Below are 19818 nucleotides of genomic sequence, written 5' to 3' on the forward strand. Positions count from 1 at the left end.
TTGTTTAACTTAATAGTCATGAGCTAATTCGAATAATCCGGATTCAAAACCAAATCAAATTCCTCAGTTAAATGTGAGGAATAGTCACTTTAAATAGATATTGATAAATAAATAAAAAGCACTGTCTCACGAGATTAAGGTCAACCAATAATAAAGAGTAACTTAATGCAACTCAACAATAGCAATTGTAAACATGGATAATCTGTCATGATTCCCTATTCAAAATGGTTATATTTTCAATGGCACAATGCATCAAACAAAATGAGCACTAACAAGCCAAGGAATGAACCCCTTCACCCATACCCAGTTACCCTTCACCCATACCCAGTTACCCTTCACCCATACCCAGTTACCCTGCACTAAAAGTTACCCTTCACCCATACCCAGTTACTTCAAACCCAGTTAAATACCCAGCACTTCACCCATACCCAGTTACCCTTCATGAACCCAGTTACTCTTCACCCATATCCAGTTACCCTTCACCCATACCCAGTTACCCTTCACCCATACCCAGTTACCCTTCACCCATACCCAGTTACCCATCACCCATACCCAGTCACCCATACCCAGTTACCCTTCACCCATACCCAGTTACCCATACCCAGTCACCCATACCCTTAACCCATACCTGACCACAGAGAGACAGACAAAGCCAGAGAGAAGGGAGAAAGACAAACAAACATGGAAGAAATAATGAGAGGGAGAATATCCTCTCTAATACACAGTAACTCAAGTAGTTCCATAGGACTCTGTGACGGGTCTGGGAGTGCTTTGTGCATTACTAGCATGTATGCATGCTACGCTGTGAGTGTGTGCGGTGTGTGTGTTTGTTCTAACGTTTATATGCTATGTGCTGCATAGGTTGCAATAGAATGACATCTGAAAAATACTTCAGAAAGAATTAATGCATCATTGAAGGTCCACTTTGATAAAAGACATAGGTTGAAATGGTAATTAACACATGAGGATAAGTCAACAGCAAATCAACTATTGCTCAAGTGTAACTTCACTTGCATATCATGATTTTTTTGGTAGACATTTCAATGTGTATTTCTGATATCAAATCCTTAATCTCCTTTGTGTGTAATCTTCACAGATCCTCTGCTGTGTGTGTATGTGTGTGTGTGTGTGTGTGTGTGTGTGTGTGTTGACCAGTGAGCCAATATTCCCTAATATAAATAGCAACGCATGTATAATGGCAAGGTGGACACAGATACCGTATGAACATTCTTGCTAGTTGCACATGTGTCAAAGCCTGCACCAATCCCTATTATGTAAAACACTTTATCTGGCCTTCCATGCACGTCTTCATGAACGCCTCCCATCTTCCCTTCCCAAGCATTACCTATTGAAACAGCCCCCCCACAGAGGTCCTAAACCCTGTTCCCCACTGGTCCCCTTCCTGGCAGGGTGGGGCTCAGTCTGAGGGACAGTGGTGGCTGTTGATCCAGAGCAGGTCATCCAGCACACCCCAGTGCAGGTAGAGGATGGAGCCCACCACCAGCACGTGCATGATCTGGTGGCTGTTGCACCAGTAGTCAAAGAGGCCCGGGCGGAAGCGCTCTGGGATGCGCGAGATGTTGATGATCCCGCCCAGTACAGCCAGCGCGTCCATGGTGAGGAAGTGTTGCAGCGAGGTGGGGCTGCCGCCGCCTACGCCCACCCAGCGCAGCAGGAAGAAGGAGAAGCGGAACAGGGCCTGCCAGGCAAAGGAGCGCAGGCGCCGCACGCTACTCCGCGCCGTGATGGCCGAGTAGATAGCGTAGCTGGACAGCAGGATGTAGACGAGCAGAGCCACTGTGCGGGTGAATGGGTAGCACAGCAGGGTGCTGTAGACGATGGGCAGCGCTCCTGAGGCAAACACAACACACAAAGTCAGAGGCAGTTAGTCATTGAACTACACCACAACAAATATTCCCATCCCAGAGAATCATGCACACAAAGCTGCCATCAAGGCAAAGGGTGGCTACTTTGAAGAATCTCAAATAGAAAATATATTTTGATTTGTTTAACACTTTTTTGGTTACTACATGCGTGTTATTTCATAGTTTTGATGTCTTCACTATTAAACATACAATGTAGAAAATAGTAAAAAGAAAAGAAAAGCCCTGGAATGAGTAGGTATGTCCAAACTTTTGACTGGTACTGCAGGGTCTACAGTCAATCACGGACTACAGGAAGAAACCCAGAGTGACCCTTGCCAGGCAGCAGGAAGAACGGCCTACGGAACATGGGCCTGCCAGGCAATGAGGCAGCGCCCTCAGGCAAAAGCTGGCCGGTGTTTTACGGACATATTCAATCAGTCGCTATCCAGTCTGCTGCATGCTTCAAGACAAAGTGTTAAGTGAGCAAATTTCGCCCGTAGCACTCACATCCGTCATCATGAAGTGCTTTGAGAGACTAGCAAGGACCATATCACCTCCACCCTACCTGACACCCTTGACCCACTCCAATTTGCTTACCGCCCAAATAGGTCCACAGAGATGAGCCACTGTAACCCATCTGGAAAATGGAATGGGTGCACACAGCTCGGCATGCATGTAGAAGATGGGCAGAAAGATGCAACTGGGTTTCCTGAACACAACAACACAAAGTCAGTTCAGGCAGTTAGTTGGTAGGCTTGATTAGGGTACAGGGAGAAGGGCCCTCGGAGTGTGGTGCCTCACACTAACGTCAACAAAACAAATATTCCCATCCCAGAGAATCATGCAGACAAACTGAATTGCACCATCTGGGAAGGGAAGGGTGGCTACTTTGAAGAATCTCAAATAGAAAATATAAACAGGGTTTGATTTGTTTAACACTGCCCTTTTACAGGAAGGCCATAAAGATCATTAGCCATGACCCCGCTGCCATCCAGAAGGCGAGGTCAGTTCTTGCTCAAACTTTTGACTGTTACTGAGTTACTACACTGATTCCACTTTAATCATGGGAATTGATGGGAAATGTGTAAAATTTCACTTTAAACAATGTTTTGATGTTCATCATCTGCACGTTGATACTTAAACATACTTTTAATACATGTAGCCAAAATTTGTAAAAAGTAATAAGATATCAAAAGCCCTGGAATGACAAAGGTACAGATTACTTGCCTGATTTGATGATTTTGATATAGATGACTTGCCTGTCAAAATAAAGGTTTAATAATAATAATAATACTTTATTAGGTACTTACTATCGTCATTATTTATGAGATGGGAAAATGTTTTTATTTTTATTAGGTTATGCATGTGCTCTTTATGACAAAGTGTGATATCAAACTTTTTTCCCCCTACCAAGTTACACATCTTGAAAGGCACCAAATTGCTGGAACGACCCACTGGTTATTGGATACTCAAGATGATTTGCATATATGTAAATTAAAAATGGATTGCACAAAAAGAGTGCGCCAGAGAGTGTACACAGAAAACAAAAGGCCGGAAGAGAAAGAAAGGAGAGAAGGAGATAAAAAGTTAGAAAGAATGAAAGAAAGAATGAGAGAGAGCTTTTAGTTGCTACCCAGAAGCCCCCTTGCTTACCCAGCGTGTTGATCATACAGATGCCACACATGTCAAGGGTGAGAAGAGTGTGGTAGACAGGCTCTCCTCCCTCGTGGTTCATGAAGAGGTGGTAGAGCACAGAGCCCAGCTGGGGGGACAGGCAGGCCAGGAAGTGGACCACACCCAGCCATGTCACACTGATCTGGGACCAGGGGAAGTTGAGCGGGATGAGGAACAGGAAGCAGAGCAGAGGGATACCTGTCAGGAAGCGGTGAAGGGGATAAACAGGGTTCGGTCAAATAGGCCTAAATCTTGCTGACAACTAGCACCAGGTTTACCAATACAAAACGCTTGCAATTTGCACTACTGTACTGGATAGTTTATTTTCACCTGTTAATCTATTCCAATGAAATGACATAAAATGTCAAATGTGTTATGAATTTCCAATCACATTAGCAATACGGCATAGCGCTACTGCATAGACACTTTTTTCACCTTCCACAAGCTCTTGTTTAGCTTCAGCAACAATTACTGCTGCACTACAGGGCAATCCCACGGTAACAGAATTACCAAGAGACTGTATGGCAAGCAAAAAACAACTATGTACAATGACTACTTTGACCAACTTACACACCAGGGTTCTCCCCAGGATATTTTAACAAGGAGGTGCTGCAGAGTACAGCCAAGATTTATGAACACCTGTAACTGCAATTTCCTGCAATCTAGAGCAAACAATGGCCTTATATGATAACAAATTAAGTAATAAAAAATGTTTTTTTAAATGGTTTGGTCCTACAGACAGTGAGTCATATGGCAGGCAAACAGGCATCCAGTTACTGTTTGATTGAACGCTAGGATGACATAAGCGACTTTGAGCGTGGTACGATTGTCCAGTACCTCAGAAATGGCCGGCCTCCTGGGATTTTTACGCATGACAGTGTCTAGGGTTTACTGAGAACAGTGCGACAAACAAAAAGCATTCAGCCAGCGTAGCCCTGTGGGCAAAAACAGCTTGTTGATGAGAGAGGTCAAAAGGAGAATGGCAAGAATCGTGCAAGCTAACAGGCAGGCCACAAACAGGCAAATAACGGAGCAGTACAACGGCATCTCGGAACGCACAACTCGTCGGTCCTTGTCACGGATGGGCTATTGCAGCAGACGACCACTCCGGGTTCCACTCCTATCAGCTAAAAACAAGAAGAAGAGGTTCCAATGGGAACGTGATCACCAACACTGGACAACTGAGGAATGGAAAAACTTTTCCTGGTCCGACTAATCACGGTTGCTGTTATGTCATGCTGATAGCAGAGTCAGGACTTGGCCTAAGCTGCATGAGTCCATGGGTCCTTCCTGCTGTCAACGGTACAGGCTGGTGGCAGTGGTGTAATGGTGTGGGGAATGTTTTCCTGGCACATGTTAAGTCCCTTGCTACCAATTGAGCCATGTTTGAACACCAACCACACCTTGTAGAATCCATGCCCTGAAGAATTCAGGCTGTTCTGGAAGCAAGAGGGGCGTCTGACCCGGTACTAGATGGGTGTACCTAATAAACTGGCCACTGAGTGTAAGTGCCTTTAGAAAGTATCCATACCCCTTCACTTATTCCACATTTTGTTGTTACAGAGGGAATTCTAAATGGATTAAATAGATGTATTTTCTCACCCATCTGCACACAATACCCTATAACGACAAAGTAAAAACGTATTCTTTCAAGATTTTTGCAAATGTATTTAAAATGAAATACAGAAATATCAAATTTACATAAGTATTCACACTCTTTTGCTTTGACACTCCAAATTGAGTTCAGGTTCATCCAATTTCCTTGGATCATCCTTCAGATGTCACTACAACTTCCTTGAAGTCCACCTGTTGCCAATTACATTTTTGGGGCATTTTGAAAGGAACACACCTGTCTATATATGTCAGAGCTGCAACTATCCCATGAAGTCCAAGGAACTAGTACATCTCCAAGATTGTGATGAGGCATATATCTGGGGAAGGGTATAAAACAACTTGTAGAGTGTTCAAAGTTTCCAAGAGCACAGTGGTCTCCATCATTGGGAAATAAAAAAAATATGGAACTATCCAGACTATGCCTAGAATTGGCCTTCTGACCAAATGGAGCAACCGGGCAAGAAGGACCTTGGTCAGGGAGGTGACCAAGAACCCAATGAACACTGACAGAACTACAGAGTTCCTTGGCTGAGATGGGAAAACCTGCCAGAAGGACAACAGTCTCTACAGCCCTTTAAGGGAAAGTGTCCAGACAGATGCCACTTCTGAGAAAAAGCCACGACAGCATGCCTGGAGTTAGCAAAAATGCACGTAAAAGACTGATAGCATAAGGCAAAATATTCTGTGGTCTGATGAGACAAATTGGACTATTTGGCCTGAATGCAAAGCGCTATGTCTGGAGAAAACCGGGCACAGAACATCAACCGTCTAACACCATCCCTACTGTGCAGCATGGTGCTGACAGCATGATACTATGGACATGCTTTTCAGCTGCAGGGATTGGGAGACTGATAGAGGGAACAATGAATGGAGCCAAATACAGGCAAATCCTTGATGAGAACCTGCTTCAGAGTGCAAATGACCTTAGACTGGGGAGAAGATTTACATTCCAACAGGACAATGACCTCAAACATACAGCCAAAGGCAATGCTGGAATGCTTTAATAATCCTATTGAAAATCTGTGGAAAGACTAAGATTGCTGTTCACCGCCACTCCCCATCTAACTTAACAGAACTTGAGAAAAAACACAAATTCAGATGTGCAAAGCTGATACAGACATACCCCAGACGACTTAAAACTGTAATCACCGCCAAAGGTGCTTCTGCAAAGTATTGACTCATGGGTGTGAATACTTATTTAAATTAGATATTTCTGCATTTCAATACATTTGCAAAAATGTTTAAAACATATTTTCACTTTGTCATTATGAGATTATGAATTTAGGCTGTAACAAAAAAAAAGAGGTATAAGTCAAGGGGTATGGATACTTTCTGAAGGCACTGGGTTTTTTTCTCTTACGTTCTTTGGGAGATCCCTGCACAGTAAATACAATTAAAACATTTACTGGAAAACAGTGCAGATGCAAAGATCACAATTCTTTCCTGTGAAAAATCACAGCGTAATTCCATTACCATGGAATTACCCTTAAACTACAGAGATGTGTTGTAGGTTGCTTAACTTAGGCTATTGGGATGTGCTTGTTGAGCAAAATCAGGTCCTTGAAATTTGATACACACATATCACTCTCCTCCACATCCTGCCTTCTTCCCGTCTTTCGCTCACTCTGCTTTTCCGAATGTAAAATCATTTGTCCTGGCCAGGTGATACAGCCAATGCAATCCAACACCAGAGGAGGCTGGTGGGAGTAGCTATAGGAGGACAGGCTCATTGTATTGGCTGGAATGGTATAAATGGAATGGAGTCAAACATGTGATTTCCATGTTTGATACCGTTCTATTTTTCCCATTCCAGCCATTACAATAAGCCCATCCTCCTATAGCTCCTCCCACCAGCCTCCTGTCTAACATCTATTTTGAGTGTGATCTCTTCTGCACCCCTCCCTCCATACCCTCCCTCAGCACTACTGAACAGTACAACTGGACAGGCTCTCTAAGGCTGCGTTTACACAGGCAACCCAATTCTGGGGATTTTCCATTAATTGGTCTTTTGACCAATCACATTAGATATTTTTCAGAGCTGATCTGATTGGCCCAAAAAACAATTTGTGTAAAAAATATAATTGGATTGCCTGTGTAAACACAGCCGAAGCGGTCCAAAGTATGATTGCTACTCTTTAGACAGGAGTTGCGTGTTTCTATCCAAAACTATTCCAGCTGTTGAACCTATTGTGCAAATGTAGCATGTGGACTCCATTTGTATGATCTTATTTGTTTTTCAGGTGCCATATATTACCAAAAATGGGACCTGTGTGACTTCATCAACTTGAAATATATAAATATATACCATTTAGCAGACGCTTTCACCCAATGAGACCCAATGAGTCATACATCTGTATTTATGTAGCCTATTTTCTGAATGCTATTATGCTGCAAGAATATTGCAATAACCTTTTTCTCTGAATGACAAACCTTTTTCACTGAATGACAAACCTGTTTCTCTGAACATCCTTTTTCTTTTAATTACTTTCTCTGAATGACAAATTGCATAGTAAGGGAGAGGCTAAGCTGCCTGCCAATCAATCAATCATTCCTGGTCTTAATAAAGGATTCCTCTTCCTTTCAGGAATAAATTCCCCCCTTCCCTGGTGATGACTAATTCTGTCTGTTTTAATGACTGTTGGCAGGGTGTGCTGTAAGTAAAATGGAAAGAGTTGGCTGACACTAAAACTCAACACTCAACAAGTTGACTTCACTTGAGGTCATCAAGAATCCTATGCTAGAGACCATGGTTTCATATGCAATCTTGGTCACTTCAATCTGAAAATGAAGAGGATTTTTAGAGACACAGACAGCCTTAGCCTTCTCCTTCTCTGCCCAACACATATACTGAAATTATAAGAGTATGTGGGCAAATTCATTGTGAATATCTAAAACTTGTCACCATACTTTCTGACATAATTACCACGTTATTACCAGTTTATTCTGTGCTGTAATGTACTACCAAGTGCAACCAAAACTTTACATAAAGCGTATTATATTAGTCATCAGTTGGTGATGAGATTTGTCTTTGGTTTTGCCTATGGCAACTTACTGTGATTCAACTAACTACAATAGCAAGCTGCTTGTTAGTTAGCTAGCCAGCTAACACTTTCCATGGCTGCTGTCACTGGTCACAGTACGGAGCGACTTCAGTGCCAACAGAAACTTTATTTGAATTCAACAGTTTTGAATTTGTAATGCACAAATTGAATCATTGAATAAATAAATTGAACTTGTATTTCATGATTGAAAACTGAATTGAATTAATATTTTTAAAGTTTAATTTCAATTGAATTAAATACATTTTCAAATTCAGTTCTCTAAATTCAGATTAAAAACCAGAGGAAACATCCTGGTACTTTGTCAGCAAGAAATGGTAGAAGTTAACAGATTGAATCAAACATTCCACAGGTTGAACAGGGTTCCGGCAGTTTCTGAAGCCAATGTGGCATGTTTATTTTATTTTCTTCCGATTAATTTGGCTCTAATGTGTGTACCATTTTGGCTATAAGCTATTATGACCCCATTCCTGAATGGGACTCTCTAAGACTCTCTTGAATATTGTCGTTCCTTCTGTTCCCCTCTATGATGCACACAGGACACGTAATAGAGTGTGTCAAAAATAAATGCAATTTGGCCCCCATAAGAATATAGTTGAATTGCCCTGTCATAGCCCTTCTGAGGATAGCTTTTCCACTCCCTATTTAATCTTGCTCTTGTGACCTACTGGGTTCAAACCGGGTCTCCAGTACGTCATAGACTGTGTTAGCCCACTTAGCTAAATCACATATGGATGAGTTCAGGAAGCTAACAAGTCTTCAAGTCTCCAGCAAGGGCTCCTGAGTGGTGCAGGGGCCTAGGGCACAGCATCTCAGTGCAAGAGGCACCACTACAATCCCTGGTTCAAATCCAGGCTGAATCACCTCCGGCCGTGATAGGGAGTCCCATAGGGTGGTGCACAATTGGCCCAGTATTGTAAAAAATAGAATTTGTTCTTAACTGACTTGCCTAGTTAAATAAAGGTTCAATAAAAAATAAAGGTTACTCATTAAAAGAGTGTGGATCTTGGTTACATTTCACCCACCTTAGACCTCATACTGACGGCATCAATATAACTGACTGGGTTCGAACTCAGGCCTACCGTAGAACAACACTTTCTGTGGCAAACAGAAGCATAAGAATCTGTTTACCACATTTAATGAGAGCACAACAGCGGTGGTTTGGTGATCAATGCATGTGATGAACAACCTTGCCTGAGACCGGAAGACATGATTAGGTTATAACCCAGGTCTTCTGTGTGCCAGACAATGCAACTTTTCAGGTCTCAGGTTAGTCATCATGCAAGCATGGTCCATGAACCACCTGTTACACTTCACCCCCCTTTGACCTCGTCCTTGAAGAGACCCATCCAAGTCACAGAACCAATGCCTAGGCTTTAGCTCAGCAGGTTAACAAAGTCTTCACCAAGTCAGTCACATTATAATGAGTACCCTTGCCAAAGACTTGAAACTAATATGTCTAACATGTCAAACTAACACGTCTTCAAATCTCAGGCAAGGTTCTCATCACATAAACATGGTCACAGAAACGACATCCATGTTCCAATTTTAGCTTTCAGCAAAGGGGTCATAATAGCTTATAGCCCAAAGAGTTCAAACGCTAGAGACAAATTCACTGGAAGAAGATAAATTCAACATGACACATTAGCTTTAGAAAACGCTTGAAACTGTTTAATAACACAGAGTGCACGGTTCTCCCCAATGTAAGTGCAGTGCTGCGCCACCTTGTAGACTGGCTGCACCACTATGTAAAAAACATTTTTTTGTTAGCATTTAATAGAGTATTTTTTGCTCTAGTTTGGAGGAAATTGCACTTACACGTGCTAAAAATGTAAAAATCTCTGAGTCCAAAGGGGGTCACTGCCCTGCTCCAGAACTCCCCTCAGCCGTACTCTGCAGCACCACCTTGTTAAAATATCCCGGAGAGAACCCTGGAGTGTGTGATTCTATCTGTTATTCATTGCTAGCAAAGTACCAGGATGATGTCTCTAGTTTTGAATCTGAATTTAAATAACTCAATTTGATAAGTGAATCTGAACGCATCTGAGAAGTTGAATATATGAAACTTTGCTAAACTTGAAATTATATTTTGTAAACTTAATACACAGACAATGAAAGCAATATATACCATATTTAAATGTAATATATAAATATTGTATTTGAATATTTAATGCAATTGAAATTTAATTTTAAAACGGAATGCAATATTCATTCAATTCAGTTTCAAATCATGAAATACAAGTGCAATTCATGAATTCAATAACTCAATTTGTGCATTACAAATCGAAAAATATGGAATTTAAATGGAATATCTTAATACAAAAATAATGAATTCAAATCGTTTCTGTTTGCACTGAAATCGCTCCATAGCAAAGCCTTCACCCAGGCAAGATCTGCACTGCTCTGTTACTAGCTAGCTAGCAAACCCACTCATTTATTTCTAGAGAAATTTAGCTAGCCAGCCAGCAAGTTATCTTCAGCTCAAAATATTTAAACTCACCATGTGTGTATATGTTTCCCAGTTCGTTGTGCATGTAAAAAAGGCTTCTTATACAGTCTTGGACAGAAGATATTGGTCGGTATCCAGTCAGGACGTATTTGTTGAATTGAAGATGAGGAGGTGAATTCGCCCAGTCTAATAGTCTGGGTCCATTTAAAAATGCCATAGCAACCAAAATAGTTAAAACGACGCCGCCAAAAAAGTAAAATAATGACTGTACACCTATATACACATATAATAGAATTATTGCGAATAAAAATTTATTAGACACCATTGATCAAATCTGGGGGTTAGCTAGCTATAATGTGCTGCTAGCTACATAGCTAGCTAGCTCCCATTGCTACAGTACTGTAGCGAGCTAGCGACAGAAAATATGTTCTTTCTTTTCAGCACCACTACCCGGTGACAGCGTTTTTATCCCGCTGTTTGCTTTTAAAAACCGATACATGTGTCAACCACAGGGGTTGACAAGGACGAGGCCAACCACATACATGGTGTAAGCCCGTGGTATACATTACATATTACATTTGATTGCCGACATAACACCCAACATCTGTCGGAGGTTAGCTAACACAATATAATTCATGGTAGCTGCTAGCTAGTTACTCAATGTGTCGCTAGCTAGCGTACAACATTCCACGGCACATAGCATTAGCCATAGTTAGTTTATCTACACCGGTTCACAAGTCCAGTGGCTTTAGCTTAGCTACTTCCATCCGTCACCTTGATACCACTGACTACAGAGGAATGGGTTTTTAGCGGTCAGATTTCCAATACAGGACTAACGTTAGCAGGTCATAACGTAAAATCAGCTAAACGTTCGAGCACAATCACCTCTATTGTCTTTACAAAAATATCCATATTCTGGTTACAGCTAACTAACGGTAGCTAGTTTGTCACCGACCAACAACTACAGATGTAGTGCGATGGAACGCGTTAGCGTGCTACTGCTGTGATTTGCACCGGGAGATTTCAAACAAATATGGATAAGGAAGATGTCAACCCGACACGAAAAAATACAGATTTTCGTGTCCAAATCTTTTCTTGTATTGGTACCCCCATTTCCCATAAAGATTCCGTCCAAACTCTTGTTAAATGTGACTCGTTTATTCACCGGCGTCGAGTCCCTCGCATCGGATGATTGATGCCCTGTACCGGACAGTGACGCTCTAATCCAATGTTGGTATAGAGCGGTACTGAAGAGAATTATTGCGGGGGACTGACAGTGAGGTTTTATGAGAAAACAGCACAAGGGAGACAGGGATACATACCTCACCAGTCACTGTCTGGTATTATTTTGGAATAATGTTTAATAATGGCTGCACCAATAATTAGGCTATGCTCTCTGGAATTTAGGAAACATGAAGAAGAATCAGTTATTTGTACATTAATCTTACATCTTATTCTATGTATTTTTCTAATTACTTTCACGTAATTAACAAATGTAGACCTACAATAGCAAAGTTTATTTTAAAATACACAAAAATGCACATTGGATAAGAAGGTGAAAGGTTGAATGTAGTGCCAGTCAGGGTGGCGGGAGCCATGTCAATCAACCAGCCCTCGCAGCTTGCGCTCGATGTTCACCCTTCATTAGCCAATAAGAAAGCCTATAACATGAACACGCCATTACTAAACCAATTGGAGCGCAGAATTGTGTTCATGGGTGTGTTCATATATTATATTATTATATGGGTGCGTTTCTATCTGATAAGATTCTGTAGTTGTGAGAGCGCAAAGAATAGAGAAAATATATTGTCCCAATATTGTTGGAGGTATGCTTAATAATTCTAATTGACTGTATAGATTGTGATTCAATAAAAAACTAACAATAGTTTACCAAAAAGTAATAACTTAGTTACTAGGAGCATATGAAATATGATTCTAAAATATTGTTTCCACTCTCTCTCTTCTCTCTCTCTCTCTCAATTCAATTCAAGGGTATTTATTGGCATGGGAAACATATGTTTACATTGTCAAAACAAGTGAAATGGATAAAACAAAAGTGAAATAAACAGTATAAAGTTAACAGTAAATATTACACTTGCAAGTTCCAAAAGAATAAAGACATTTCAAATGTGATATTATGTGTGTTGTAACGATGTGAACTAGTTCAAGTACAAAAGGGGAAATAAATACATATGGGTTGTATTTACAATAGTGTTTGTTCTTCACTGGTTGCCCTTTTCTTGTGGCAACAGGTCACAAATCTTGCTGCTGTGACACACTGTGGTATTTCATCCAATAGATATGAGAGTTTATCAAAATTGGATTTGTTTTCAAATTCTTTGTGGGTCTGTGTAATCTGAGGGAAATATGTGTCTCTAATATGGTCATACATTTGGCAGGAGGTTAGGAAGTGCAGCTTAGTTTCCACCTTTTCTTGAGAGCCAGGTCTGCTTACGGCGACCTTTCTCAATAGGAAGGCTATGCTCACTGAGTCTGTACATAGTCAACGCTTTCCTTAAATTTGGGTCAGTCACAGTGGTCAGTTATTCTGTCACGGGTGCGTTGGAAGTAGACTAAAGTGCAGCGTGGGGAGCGTACGTTTTCCTTTTATTTTAAAATGTCACAAACAAAACAACAAATGAAAGAAACAACCGTGAAGCTTACAGGGCTAAGTGCCACAAACAAAATTAACTACCAATACTGAAGGAGGGAAAAAGGGCTACCTAAGTATGATTCCCAATCAGAGACAACGATAGACAGCTGTCCCTGATTGAGAACCATACCCGGCCAAAACATAGAAATAAAGAAACATAGAATATGAAACATAGAATGCCCACCCAAATCACACCCCAACCAAACCAAAATAGAAACATAAAAAGGCTCTCTCAGGTCAGGGTGGGACATATTCTGCCACTGTGTACTCTCTGTTTAGGGCCAAATAGCGTTCTAGTTTGCTCTGTTTTTTTTGTTAATTCTTTCCAACGTGTCAAGTAATTATCTTTTTGTTTTCTCATGATTTGGTTGGGTCTAATTGTATTGCTGTCCTGGGGCTCTGTGGGGTCTGTTTGTGTTTGTGAACAGAGACCCAGAACCAGCTTGCTTAGGGGACTCTTCTCCAGGTTCATCTCTCTGTAGGTGATGGCTTTGTTATAAAAGGTTTGGGAATCGCTTCCTTTTAGGTGGTTGTAGATTTTAACATCTCTTTTCTGAATTTTCATAATTACTGGGTATCGGCCTAATTCTGCTCTGCATGCTCTAAACTTGAATAACATTATGAGTCTCCCAGTCGGCCAGTCTCAACATTTCAATAGTTGTCCTACGAGGTGACCCTATGGGTGTTACATGCCATAAATATCAGTCTCTTTGTATGAGAGACTTGATGCCATTGTATCTATTTTGATAGTTCTGATTGACACATCAAAATTAAGCTTGGAGCACATTTGAAAATGATCAGCCTGCAGAATGCTGTGGTAGCCATGCTGGTTAAGTGTGCCTTCAATTCTAAATAAATCACTGACAGTGTCACCAGCAAAGCACCCCTACACCATCACACCTCCTCCTCCATGCCTCACGGTGGGAATCAAAAATGTGGAGACCATCCGTTCACCTACCTACCACAGCAGTTGGAACCACAACTCTCAAACCTGGACTCAGACTAAAGGACAGATTTCCACTGGTCTAATGTCCATTACCTGTGTTTCTTGGTCCAAACAAGTCTCTTCTTATTATTGGTGTCCTTTAGCAGTGATTTCTTTGCAGCAATTCAACCATGAAGTCCTTATTCAAGCAGTCTCCTGTGAAGCATTTATTTAGGCTGCAATTTCTGAGGCTGGTAACTCTAATTAACTTATCCTCTATAGCAGAGATAACTCTGGGTCTTCCTTTCCTGTGTTGGTCCTCATGAGAGCCAGTTTCATCATTAGCTTGTTGGTTTTGCGACTGCACTTGAAGAAACGCTCAAAATTCTTGATATTTTCCGTGTTGACTGACCTTCATATCTTAAAGTAATGATGGACTGTCATTTCTCTTTGCTTATTTGAGCTGTTCTTGCCATTCTATGGATTTGGTATTTTACAAAATAAGGCTATCTTCTGTATACCACCCCTACCCCTACCTTGTCACAACACAACTGATTGGCTCAAATGCCTTAAGAAGGAGAGAAATTCCACAAATTAACTTTTAACAAGGCACACCTGTTAATTGAAATGCATTCCAGGTGACTACCTCATGAAGCTGGTTGAGAGAATACCAAGAGTGTGCAAAGCTGTCATCAAGGCAAAGAGTGGCTGGCTACTTTGAAGAATCTTAAATATAAAATATATTTTGATTTGTTTAACACTTTTTTGGTTACTACATGATTCCATATATGTTATTTCATAGTTTTGATGTCTTCACTATTATTCTACAATGTAGAAAATAGTACAAATTAAGAAAAACCCTTAAATGAGTAGGTGTGTCCAAACTTTTGACTGGTACTGTATGCTTGAAGGGTGCTTTCTTTCTTTCTTTTTCGGACCTGAGCCCTAGGACCATGCCTCAGGACTACCTGGCCTGATGACTCCTTGCTGTCTCCAGTCCACCTGGTCGTGCTGCTGCTCCAGTTTCAACTGTTCTGCCTGCGGCTATGGAACACTGACCTGTTCACTGGAAGTGCTACCTGTCCCAGACTTGCTGTTTTCAACTCTCTAGAGACAGCAGGAGTGGTAGAGATACTCTGAATGATCGGCTATGAAAAGCGAACTGACATTTACCGCTGTGGTGCTGACCTGTTGCACCCTCTACAACCACTGTGATTATTATTATTTGACTCTGCTGGTCATCTATGAACATTTGAACATCTTGGCCATGTTCTGTTATAATCTCCACCCGGCACAGCCAGAAGGGACTGGCCATCCCCCCATGGTCTGGTTCCTCTCTAGGTTTCTTCCTAGGTTCCGGCCTTTCTTGGGAGTTTTTCCTAGCCACCGTGCTTCTACACCTGCATTGCTTGCTGTTTGGGGTTTTAGGCTGGGTTTCTGTACAGCACTTTGTGACTGATGAAAGAAGGGCTTTATAAATACATTTGATTGATTGATTGCTGTCTTGTTTTCTGTCTTGCTGTGTCTTATGTGTTTGTTGTTATTAGTGTAATGGTGTAATGTCATATTGAAAATTTTAAAAACTTTACTGACAAAATTAAAACCATTCTTCCTTCAGTTAACTATGGCCAACTCATATTGCTCTGCCTCTTTAATCGTAACAAACTGATTATATTTGGCCATTTCAGAACGTAGCTTGTTATATTGAATGAGAAGGTAAATTCCTGCCTATATCACATTTCCCTAGACCTAGTAGGCTATCATTATCTTCTCAACAGTTTCATTTTATCAACCCACACCACCACTTCAGAGAAATGACAAAGTAAATGGTCTGTCAGATGAAGGCATTTAACTGAAAGACCACTGTCGTATTTTTCCACTGAGCAGCACACCAGACCACCACCCCAACCCCTCTTCCGCTCAATTCTCGCTCTCTGAAACCACCGAATGTTCTATTCTGTGGTAGACACTCTTTTGCGTCGTCTATACTAAGACCAACATCCCCTCAACCTTCCATTTGCTCGTCCCGTTTGAGTACGAACACACCTTTTCCTATATCAAAAAGGAACTTAATTACGGTACATTATTGCCCCAGCCTCTCACTCTCACATCCATCACATAGTGGACAGACCGGTCAAAGGTGAGTTTTAATGCTGTATATTTAGTTTCGCTTTGCACCAATTTTATAGAAAGGAAACATACACAAGTAGTTATGTGAATATGGACAGAAATATACTTTTTGAGTCCACATATTCTAATAATTGGATTTGACTTTGATAGTAGGCTGCGGTAACACATTTACTACCACATTAGATAACAAAAGGAAGAGAAATTGAACAAAATATGCACCAAAAAAACTGTACAGTCAATAAGAGAGTGGCCTTTGAAATGGATAAATAACTAACAAGTGGGATGAAATCGAACAAGATTGAGTTTATGCAAGTGTTATGCTTATACCCTATTATGTATTTCCTAGTTGAGGGTCAAGATTCATTTCCATTGAGGATTCAATTCAGGGAATGAATATGATGACGGAACTAGAATTCAACAATAACCATGATGTAAATTGGCAATATTTTTGTAGAAGTTCCATGTACACCAGCACCAAGTTTTCATACGTTTGTGTAAAATATGGTAAACATTGTTAGCTTATGATCTAGCCTATAGGTTATGTTTGCATGCTGACTTGCAATAAGTTATGTATGTTATATCTTGGTTATCAATAATTGTTTACTTCATTATAATAATTACCCTCTAAATAACGTTTATTTTTTTCAGCATGAAACAGTGACTCGTAGCTGCCCGTCGCAAACATCTTCTCACCTCATCCAGGATGTCCTTATTGATAGTGTGCCTCTGGGCAGGGCTTATGTTGTCCATTCCTCGTCCCAGTTGCCAATCATGCACCATCGGCTCAGCCAATGAGTGCAAAGAGGCAGAATTTGCTCCTGGAACCAACCTAGCAGGGGAAGGCTTTGACATCACCAAAATGAAACGCAAAGGAGCCTTTGTCATTGACATGAACGTGTGGAAACGCAAAGACAAGACCTGCACCCTCTGTAAGAATCCCTATCTGGAAGGGAAACAACAGAGGCTTCCTTTGGCAGTGGTGGATTGGAGACCAAACCACCACTGTAGTATGAAAGTGTCCAGTAAACTCCATCGCTCCAGTGAGTCTCTCATCAGCTCCAGTGGCTCTTCTGTGGAGAATAACTGGCAGGTCAATCTAGAGTTAGAGAAGGGATCAAAAAGTGGGAAGATTATGCTCGCTGGTACCAACTCCAAATTGGCTGAGTACTCCATGGAGAAAACCAAGAGTGACAAGTTCAGTTTCACAAGCCACAGTGTATCCTGCGGGTATTACAGGTAAACATCAGGTGGCCCACACAGCATGAGCTCATTTTACCCATGTGTCTCCGTGAAACCTCATCTCAGTTTCCTTTGGGGATTGTAAATACAAGTGTGTTTTTGCATGTTTATGTCTGGTATATTTCTGTGATCATTTCATTTTATGAGGGTTTGTCTGTATCCATACAATATTAACCTCCCTCTCTCTTTTCTCTCCAAATAGCTATCGAGTATCTGGCCAGCCCAAGTTACACCGAGAATTCAAGACAGCAGTGAAGAATCTCCCCAAAATATATCAACAAGAAAACAAACAACGTTATTACAAGCTTATTGATAACTTTGGCACGCATTACATTACCAAGGTGAGGGAGAGAGATGGTCAACATCAATGTTGTAAATCATCAAGGCAATAGGCACACAAACTAAATAGCAAAATTAGGGATGTTTGCCCCTAGATGTGCAGTTTACTGGCATCTCTCTGGGAACATTCATTACTTTCTACCTCTCATCCTGTGTGTAGGTGAGCCTGGGTGGAACGGTGCAGTCTGTGACCAGTATCAAGCAGTGCCAGGCCAGCCTGCAGGGTCTCAGTGCGGAGGAGGTGAAGATGTGTCTGGATGTGGAGGCGTCTGCCAGTGTGGGTGACAGCAACAGCTTGAAGACTGAGTTCAAGCACTGTCAGGAGGATAAGTCTAAGACAGAGAGCAAGGCCAGCTTCTCCAGTGTTTTCAATGATAGGTGCGGAATTATAGTCTGCTGCTCTTTCACATATAGATTCTCCCTCACACAATTTCTTTAGTTCTGTCTCTCTCTCTCTTCACACTTCCCTAATCAATACATACTCTCCCTTCCTGAAATGTGTACTGCCCCTCAGAAAAACCTTTCCCCCCTCTGACACCCTACAGGTTCACAGAGGTGAAAGGGGGCCACACCACAGAACCAGAGCTCCTCTTCTCTGCTGAAAAAGATCCCGCCTCCTACAAGGCATGGCTGAACTCCCTACCACACTATCAAGACATCGTCTCCTATTCGCTGGAATCTCTCCATGAGTTGCTGCCCACCACCAACCCAGCTCGGAAGCACCTGCGCAAGGCCATCAGCGACTACATCCTGGAGAAGGCCTTGTGGAAGAACTGTTCTGAACCCTGTCAAACTGGCATCAAAAGTGACCACAGAGACTCCTGCGTCTGCAACTGCCACAACAACCCCGGGGTGAGCGCCGACTGCTGCCCCACTCGCAAGGGCCTGGCGCGGGTGGTCATCACTGTTCAGCGAGGGGCCAACCTGTGGGGAGACCACACCACTGCCACTGACGGCTACGTGAAGGTGGCTTTCGCAGGCCAGATAATCGGACGCACTAAAGTTATCTACAACAACAACAACCCCAGCTGGGCAATGAGCTATGACCTGGGAACCGTGGATCTGTCAACCAGTAAGAAGCTGAGATTTGAGGTGTGGGACGAAGACAACAAGTGGAATGACGACCTGTTAGGAGAATGTGAGAAGGAGCTGACAGCCGGGGTGAAGGAGGATCTCTGCAACCTCCAGCATGGCCAAATGTTCTACAAGTGGGAGGTGGTGTGTGCCCCCAGTCTAGGTGGCTCCGCCTGTATGGACTATGTGCCCTCCCCTATGAATCCCCACCTGGAGAAGGTTTATGTGTCTCGCCACTCCCGTCTCATTCCAAAGGACATGCTGGTGAGTATGGGAGTCTTGTTGGACGGACCCAATCTCCATGGCAACAAGAGCCTCAGTACAGGGAACAGGGAGTCTGGTCGATTTTAGAGGTATGCATGGTGATCCATGTCAAAACCCCACATATTTTTTCAGGTAGATTTCTCCAACCTAAAATAATAAAATAAATGTTTTGTTAAAATATGTTTTGTTTTCTATACTGCATCTTTGAACTCCTGAGTGGTGCAGAGGTCTTAGGCACTGCATCTCTGTGCAAGAAGCGTCACTACAGTCCCTGGTTCAAATCACATCTGGCCATTATTGGGAGTCCCATAGGACAGTGAACAATTGGCCCAGCATTGTCTGTGTTTAGCCGGGGTAGGCCGTCGTTGTAAATTAGAATTAGTTCTTAACTCACTTGCCTAGTTAAATAAAGGTTACATTTAAATAAAACAATTGGGAGTATTAGTTGCTTGTTTTGTACTTGTTTGTGTTAATTTACAAGGTAGCTTGCATTCAGTTTCAAATTGTTGAATGATTGGGCTACTTTATGCATA

At 41.8% G+C, this 19818-nt stretch overlaps 2 protein-coding genes across 2 annotated transcripts; one reads left to right on the top strand and one right to left on the bottom strand.

Annotated features, from left to right (window-relative positions):
- Positions 1-580: 580 nt before the first annotated feature.
- LOC112259248 (progestin and adipoQ receptor family member 4-like) lies at positions 581-10996 on the bottom strand. The gene is made up of 3 exons (XM_042307570.1): positions 10713-10996; positions 3519-3737; positions 581-1851 (listed from the first exon to the last, which is right to left on the bottom strand). Exons 1-3 carry the CDS (start codon positions 10984-10986, stop codon positions 1418-1420), a joined length of 927 nt encoding a protein of 308 aa, XP_042163504.1. The 5' UTR covers positions 10987-10996; the 3' UTR covers positions 581-1417.
- A 5218-nt stretch (positions 10997-16214) lies between these two features.
- On the top strand, positions 16215-19550 carry LOC112258981 (perforin-1). Its single transcript, XM_024433664.2, has 5 exons — positions 16215-16379; positions 17018-17605; positions 17811-17949; positions 18108-18325; positions 18493-19550. The coding sequence occupies exons 2-5, from the start codon at positions 17073-17075 to the stop codon at positions 19370-19372; spliced, it is 1770 nt and encodes a 589-aa protein (XP_024289432.2). The 5' UTR covers positions 16215-16379; positions 17018-17072; the 3' UTR covers positions 19373-19550.
- Positions 19551-19818: the final 268 nt, after the last annotated feature.

Source organism: Oncorhynchus tshawytscha, linkage group LG27, assembly GCF_018296145.1.
Source record: "Oncorhynchus tshawytscha isolate Ot180627B linkage group LG27, Otsh_v2.0, whole genome shotgun sequence".
Taxonomy (NCBI): domain Eukaryota; kingdom Metazoa; phylum Chordata; class Actinopteri; order Salmoniformes; family Salmonidae; genus Oncorhynchus; species Oncorhynchus tshawytscha.

Coding starts and splice junctions, on each gene's coding strand:
- LOC112259248 (XM_042307570.1), bottom strand. CDS start 10,986: ATGGTGTCTAATAAATTTTTATTCGCAATAATTCTATTATATGTGTAT. Junction 3,738..10,712: donor GGGAAACATATACACACATG/GTGAGTTTAAAT, acceptor GCTTCCTGACAG/GTATCCCTCTGCTCTGCTTC. Junction 1,852..3,518: donor CTGTATGATCAACACGCTGG/GTAAGCAAGGGG, acceptor TGTTTGCCTCAG/GAGCGCTGCCCATCGTCTAC.
- LOC112258981 (XM_024433664.2), top strand. CDS start 17,073: ATGTCCTTATTGATAGTGTGCCTCTGGGCAGGGCTTATGTTGTCCATT. Junction 17,950..18,107: donor GCACGCATTACATTACCAAG/GTGAGGGAGAGA, acceptor TCCTGTGTGTAG/GTGAGCCTGGGTGGAACGGT. Junction 18,326..18,492: donor TCCAGTGTTTTCAATGATAG/GTGCGGAATTAT, acceptor GACACCCTACAG/GTTCACAGAGGTGAAAGGGG.